This window comes from Falco biarmicus, chromosome 4 (assembly GCF_023638135.1).
Source record: "Falco biarmicus isolate bFalBia1 chromosome 4, bFalBia1.pri, whole genome shotgun sequence".
NCBI lineage: Eukaryota > Metazoa > Chordata > Aves > Falconiformes > Falconidae > Falco > Falco biarmicus.
This window is the reverse complement of record NC_079291.1, coordinates 89,404,666-89,411,999: the sequence shown is the minus strand read 5'-3', so window position 1 is coordinate 89,411,999 and position 7,334 is coordinate 89,404,666. Positions and strand designations below refer to the sequence as shown.

The window sequence follows — 7,334 nt, the reverse complement described above, 5'->3', positions numbered from 1 at the left end:
TGGGGCAGGGCCCAGCAAAGCAGGGGTGAGCCTGTGCTGTGCCCCAGGACCGCGCTGCCACCCCCCCACCCCCGGGGCTCGGGGCAGCCGGCCAAGCCCCCCTGTACCTCAGGGAGGTCCAGTCAGCAAACCCCCCCAGTTCCTGGTGTAAGGTTTTCTACATGGGATGGGTCGAGGAAAATGCAGCAGAGCAAATACCTTGCGTCGCACTGCTCCGTCTGTCAGGGACGGCACTGCCAGGAGCAGCTGTGCCTCCTAAATTCGGCACTGGTTCCCGGCCAAGCGAGCATTGCTCTTCCATCAGACGGAGGTTACTCACGCACACCACCTCCGCCCACAGCCCCCTCAGCAGCAACGGGTTCCTTCAGCTCAGAGTAAGGGCAAAACGACTCACTTTGCAAAGACACCCTTCACAATCCATTTTGAAGAACTCAGCCATTTCAGCAGTGGTGCTACAAAACTTTGTCAGAGAATTCAGCTGTGAGGGAGTAGGTCTGGCCTTAAAGGGGGTGCCCAAAGCTGTGGAGTGTGGAGGGATTTTTGCCTGCAGTGCCTGCCCCTGCTGGGTTTGGGCTCTCCCAGCTGCTGCTGTGGAGGCACCGATGCTGGTATGGCAGGCAGGGGGCCAGGCCGCCAACCAAGCACGGGTCCAAAAGCCTTGTCAAAGGGCAGAGACCAGCAGGCCGCTTGTCTCAAGCCACGGTCAGTGTACTCCCACCCCTGACCAGATCTGGGCACATGTTAGCCCCAGCAGCTCACTGCCTCCCCAGTGCGTTATAATGCTGCTGCTGTGCCTGCTGCTCCGCTCATCCTGCAGGAAGGCAAAGGAACGGAGCCAGGACAGACCCCTGCCAGCCAGAGCTCCGGGGTCATGGAACTGGTGCCGCTGAAGGGTTTTCCAGCATCCCTTCACACAGCCAGGACAGGGTCATGGATGGGCACTACTCTCCAGAAGCAACCTGCCCAGATTTAACCTACACTTGTAAACTTGTACAGAGCTTGTCACTTCTCCATAGGTGCTTCCTTTAATTTTGCAACACCCCATGGGTTTGCATGGTTACTTTCCCACCTCTGCTTCTGCCCTTTCGCTCCCTGCAGCAGTCATGGCAGCTCTAGCCGTGGGTATGTCACACTCCAGGGCATCACTACATCTGCTTTCACTAGAGCACAAATCAAGAAAATTGGTTTCCAGACTGAAGTACCACCCTGACTCCAGAAAAGATACTGAACACACACCAGGGGCAGCAGGAGGAGTTAGAGAAGCCTGGTAGCCCTCAGCCTGTGGTAAGGCTCAGCCAGGCTCTCGCTGGCACAAGTTCTCAGGAAAAAATTAACATGCCTGAGAGACTTGTGATGCCTCAGCCAAGCAAAAGAGCACAATCCCATTTTTGCACTGTATTATATCAGCTCAAAGGGCTGGAAAAAAACATTGCAGCGTTGAAAGCTCCAGGCACCAAGCCACGTGGGTTTGATAAAGAAGCACTGCACAGGCATTGATGTTTTTGGAAGGCAGCAGCCTTCTGCCATTAAAATAAGTCTCCCCCCATGCCAGCCAAGAACATTACTCTGAAGTGGCCACTTCCACGCTCAGCCATTGTGCAGACACCTCCAGGACACCGATCCTTCCTCCTTAACCAGTCCTACCATCCTCCCCTCTCCACCACTTCCCACTTTTGCTGTGTTATATCAGCACAAAAGGCTGACTGCACTGCCCATGGCACCAAACTTGGGTGTTGCCCATGGGCCAGCAGCAGGGCCTGTTGGGGAGCATCCCTGCCTGCTCCGCTCCAGGCAGATGGGAGCATCCCTGCCAGACTTTGCCAGAGGCAATGTTTCACCTCAACAGTGAAACCCAAAGCAATTCCTACCCAGAGGTACCACACACCTTTGCTATTGCATACGTGACACAGAAGACGGGGAAACAGGGCTCCAGAACAGCTCAGAGACACGCATCTCGTGAACACTTTGCATTAACAGGGCTTAACATGCAGCCACTCCCTCGAGAGGTCTCACCTCCAAACACTGCAGTGTGCAGTGCCAACACACGGGGCTTGCTGGGGCTGTCACAACACCTGCTGTGTCACCCTCACAGCACAGCCAGTCATCAAGGGCATCCCCAGTGCTTCAGAGACCTCAGTGCAGCTGTAAGGTAGCCTTTACCAAAGGGACACATGATGGGAGAACAGTTATCCCCACGCTACCTCAAATCAAAGTGTCTATAAACAAGGATTCAATAGAAGCTTTGGGTGGGTGGCTTGTTGGGTTTTTCTTTTTTTCACAAAACCATTAGTTTTAAAGAAATCTTCAGTTCACAAAAACCAAGAGAGCACTAAAGAAATTGATGAAGATTACCAAAATACAGCACAAGTTAAATAAAACTTCATTAATATGCTAAATGTCACTGCACCTGGTGTTCATGAAGGTGATATCCCCATCCGTGGGTTGGCATGTTGGTTTTCCTCTACTTTCTCTGTATGAAAAATTGGAATTAAAGGAATCCAAGCTGATACCGTGAGCCTCCTTCTAGGCTCCCAGAGGGACCCTGAGGGTTGCTGACCAGCCCAGAACAATATTTGTAGACAATTCCTGTCTCCCCTGAGCCACTTCCCTTTACAGATCCATAAACAACAATTTCCCTCATAAAAAGTTATTTGTCTCAGGCTTTTGAGGACTTTCACCCCAGTTTGGGCATTGTTTCTCCCATGCTGTGAGGGGAAAAATCCTACCTGCAGAGCTGGGCTGGGGGGCTGCACACACCCCTCCCACACCCCATGCCGCCCCCGCCCCAGCTCGAGGGCCACCACTACCACACACATGCCCCACACACACCCCGCAGAGGTGATACGGCGGGGGCTGTTCCTAGCAAAGCCCCTTTAAGGGACACTTCAGGGCAGCCACGGGAGGCACGGTATTAATTTTAGCCTGGAGCACTGCCAGGGGCGCAGGGCAGCTGCTGCGGGCAGCGGGGGGGCCGGTGCCTCCACACCCTGCCCTCCTCCAGCAAAGCCCCAGCTCCCGGCTCTCCCACCACCCGGAGCCAAGCTGGCAGCGGAGCAGCCATGGCAGAGGAACAGACCGAGCTGGAGGAGAGGATCATCATCAAGGACCAGCACATCAAGGAGATCGACCTGGTGAACCGAGACCCAAAGCACATAAACGAGGATGTTGTAAAGGTAGGACTGGCTCAGTGCTGTGTTTCAGGAGCATCACTACCTCCCTCACACCATCGGTGCATCGGCATTGCCACTCTGTGCTCGGCTTGGCCTCAGCCAGGGCTGTAAGCCCCTGCCCCGGGTGCCTCAAGAGGTGGCATTCCCTCGGGCTGTGGGAGGTGACCGGCTACAAGCCACAGCCCTGCGGCCAGGGGTGTCCGGACGCTGGCTGTGTGGTGTGCATGGCTCCGGTCAATGCAGCATTTCCCATTCCTTGAATGCACTCCCCAACTTCATGGGCTGTAGCCTGAAAATTTATGGAGGCGCCCTTCTTCGTACCAGTAAGCGGGGAGCCAAAAATAAAACCGGGTCAGTCCCATCACTGATTTAAAGGGAACCTTGGTAAAAGCCTGCTAATCCTCAAGACCTGGCAATACAAGCACCAGAATGTTTAGATACGTGTTGTCCTGTCTGGAAGGAGGTGGTTTCTCCCACATGGCAGCAGGAGGGTGCAGCAAAACCTCCTCTGTCTATTTTTGCTCATGAGGAGCTCTCAGTCTAGCTGAACAGGGAAACATTTTCCTGAATGCTGACCACTGAAATACGGTCACCATAAGGTTTGTTAGCAATATGACAAGGATAATTTTGGCTCAAAGGAGAACAGGAGGCGATGGGATGGTTTTGTTAGAACTGTATTTGAGAGATCAAAGATGACATGCCAGAAGGGACGGCACGCGCTGAGCCTGCTCACAAAGGCTTTAGCAACAGGCATGACATGGGTGACATGGGTGATATGCAAGCCTATGTTTCTGTGTTAAAACACTATTACAGCTAAACCCGTGGCATGGTCATATTAAAAGCCCCCCAGATGAGCCGCAGCAGCCATAGATGGACACCCTTCCGGCACAGTGAGACGTGCCCATGACAGTTGTCAGGCACCTCGGTATCTCGAGCATGTTCCCAGCAGCACATCCCACATCTGTGCCACACCATGCCAGCACGGCTCAGCACCCTCAGCCCAGGGCTCGGAAAGGTGCTGGGCCACGGGCAGTGCCACACTGCTATTGGCCACCCTGCCAGCACAGCAAGGACCAGGGCAGCCTTCAGCCTGCACACCCCTGGTGCCAGGCAGCACTGCGGGGCACACCTACCCGCTCCTCAGCTTGCGGACATCACCAGCCACTGCTGGGGGTAATGCCAGTGCCTTTGGCACCCTAAGCCTTCACACCAGCCCCATTCCCCCATCCCTGCCTTCTCCCACTCAGAGATCACCAAAAGCCTGTAAGAGGATTTTCAAGCTCACCCACTTACACGGCCATGCTGCTGCCTCATCAGCTGTGGAAGTTTTCAGAGTGTTTGCTGAAGCTACCTAGCATTCCTCCCCCCTTAAAAATAGCCCAGCTGATAAGGCTGGGGAGGAGGAGCAGAGCCAGCCCGGGACAGGGAGCACAGCTCACCTCACTGCTGCTCCACAGCATCCCAAAGGAAAAGCCAAAGCCTCCCTACTCGCTGGTGGGCAGCAACACAGTCAATCAAGCCCTGGGCATCGAAGCATGCAATACTCTTAAAGCAGAGCAGGTAGAGAGGCATCCAGCAGAGGGGAAGCTGGGAAGCAGAGTGTTTTGCAGGCTGAAAGGCTCATGTGGCCATAGATAAACCCATCCTGAGCATTACAATGCAGCAGCCAGAATTTGGGAACACATGACAGCAGTGGCACCAGCCACAGGGGCTTTACAAAGCTTTAAAAGCCTCCTCCCAGGCAAAGCAACCAAGGAACTGAGCTGTACCTGCATTCACTGGTCCCTGAACACGTCAGGGCAGCACCCAGGCTCAGCTCAGGATTCAGCCCCTGCCTCCACCACTCTTCCAGACCCACTTCTGACATGCCATTAGCAGAGGAAGCAGTAAGGCAGACTCTTCTCTTATAGCCTGCTGCTCCCTTCACTAATTGATCCCCTGATTAGCTCATCAAGCAGCTGTGCAGTGGGTGCTGCTCAGCTTCCAGCCCACCTGGGCAGCAGGGCTTCCCTGGGAGCTGCTGGCAGGTGCCCCAGGAGCAGCCAGCTCTGCTGTTGCCTGGTCCTCTCAGAACTCCCCCCAGCACCTCCTCCTCACGCCAGGAAATTAAAGATGATGCAGAATGATTTTCAGAGTGATCAAAGTGCTTTGCAGAGTGATCAAAGTGCTTCCAAAACCAGAATGGATATTGCAATTTAACATAAATGTACAAACAGACAGCTTCCCAAGGAAAGACCATGCTATTTTTCAAGACAAATAGCTTGGCTCACATATTCCCTAGAAATGAGTTACACCACAATGAGATCGCTATGCATAGTTCAGCGGCCTTTGAGAGTATTTGTCATTCAGAGATGTTCCCAACACCTGCACATAACAGCACTGTCCCTGTAAGGGCATCGCTGAGCCAACCTCTCTCCCTCTTCAGAAAGAAAACACAAACAGAATTGAGCACTTTGCCTCCGCACATATAAATAAATAAATCAATCATAAATCAAGGGGGTTGTTGGATTTTTATTAGCACAAAACACTTTCTTGCTGAGCAGGCAGCCCACATCCCTGAACGCTAAAAAAAGGTAGGACTGGGCTCTGGTGTCCTCTGGCGTACACAGCGCTGGGCAGCACTCCTGTTCGGAGGGCTCCTGCCTGGCTGCAGCCCTAGAAGTGCCATCCCCAGCTCGGGGTCTGCGAGTGGGGGACGTGCCCCAGGACAGCCCAGCCTGGGCTCTGGCACCACGGGTGAAGCCTGCGCTGCCTGCAGGCTGAGGCCAGGCAGTGCCCCGAGCCCTGCGCCATCCTCATCTGGCCCTTTGCAAGGGCAGGGGCTCTCCTGCTGCACCAGGGCTTGCTCAGCAGGGGCAGGGGGTCCGGACCCCCAGCACAGCCCTTGCCCTCCCCAGCCCCCTCATTCGGGCTCTCCTCTCACATTGCAGCAGATCCTTGTCCTTGCACTGGAGCCCTGGTTAATGCCCCCAAACCCCCCTCACCTCCACCTTCTCCCCTCCCAGGTGGATTTTGAGGATGTGATAGCTGAGCCTGTGGGAACATACAGCTTTGACGGCGTCTGGAAAACCAGCTACACCACCTTCACCGTCAGCAAGTACTGGTGCTACCGGCTGCTCTCTGCCATCCTGGGCATCCCCCTGGCAGTTGTCTGGGGCTTCCTCTTTGCCCTCATCTCCTTCTGCCACATCTGGGCAGTGGTGCCCTGCATCAAGAGCTACCTGATAGAGATCCAGTGTGTCAGCCGAATCTACTCCCTCTGCATCCACACCTTCTGTGACCCACTCTTTGAGGCACTTTCCAAGATCTGCAGCAACATCAGAGTTGCTCTCCGAAGGGAGATCTAGGTCCCTACAGCCACTCCAAGCAGCCCTCATGCAACCACCCCTCTGCGCAGGTTCCCCTGGCTCCTGCAGCGTGCCCTGCCCTGGGGCACAGGGACAACCGTGCACAGGGACCTGCGCAGTGTGGTGGGACCCTGTGGCAAAGCTGGCTGGGGGGATGCTCCCTGCAGACCAAGGCATGCTGGGCTGCCCCTTGCTCCATCTCAAAGCCAGCAGCTTTAGGAGAAGCCCATCAAGCTTGGCGAGCATCCCAGGGAGAGCCCTCTGCCCTCCAGGACCCCCAGCATTGTGCCCTGCTCCCATGGGAGGGACAGCAGCATCTCCTGGACCACAGCCCTCGGCCATGGCCTGCAGCTGCAGAGCAAGAAGCAAGGGTGTGGAGATGCTGCTGGACAACAGACCAAACCCCACCCGCTTCGCTATGTCTCTGGTCTAGCATGACACTGAGATAAATACTTGCATTTGAATTATTACTTGCTGCAAATAATTGTTGTTGTGGAAGCTTCTGTATTAAATCACATTGCACAAAAGTTTTATGGATAGAATAGTGAAAACAATTTTTTTCCATGTGTGTTTGCATTTCAGCAAAGCTTTGAAATCCAGATCAATTATTGCATGAAATATTGTCTGCCTTCTGGGAGGATGTACTGACTCTGGGCCATCAGCCACTGCAAAACCTTTTGTGGCAGTTTGACACTCACTACTTAATTAGGGGCATCGCTATGCTTTGTGCTCAGGATTCGAGGGGCAGTACAGCACGGGTGGGCAGCTGCCCTGCGCATCGCCCGTGGGTGCACTGCAGCTGCAGGGACAGCAGCTG

General features: G+C 54.5%; 1 protein-coding gene across 1 annotated transcript; it reads left to right on the top strand.

Moving 5' to 3' along the window:
* Positions 1 to 3,041: 3,041 nt before the first annotated feature.
* Positions 3,042 to 7,019, top strand: CAV3 (caveolin 3). The gene is made up of 2 exons (XM_056337196.1): positions 3,042 to 3,173; positions 6,176 to 7,019. Exons 1-2 carry the CDS (start codon positions 3,060 to 3,062, stop codon positions 6,515 to 6,517), a joined length of 456 nt encoding a protein of 151 aa, XP_056193171.1. The 5' UTR covers positions 3,042 to 3,059; the 3' UTR covers positions 6,518 to 7,019.
* The last annotated feature ends 315 nt before the right edge of the window (positions 7,020 to 7,334 follow it).

Bases quoted from the DNA above. Each gene is read 5' to 3' on its own strand.
- CAV3 (XM_056337196.1), top strand. From the start codon at position 3,060: ATGGCAGAGGAACAGACCGAGCTGGAGGAGAGGATCATCATCAAGGAC. The intron at 3,174-6,175 runs GTAGGACTGGCT...CTCCCCTCCCAG, and splicing joins TAAACGAGGATGTTGTAAAG to GTGGATTTTGAGGATGTGAT.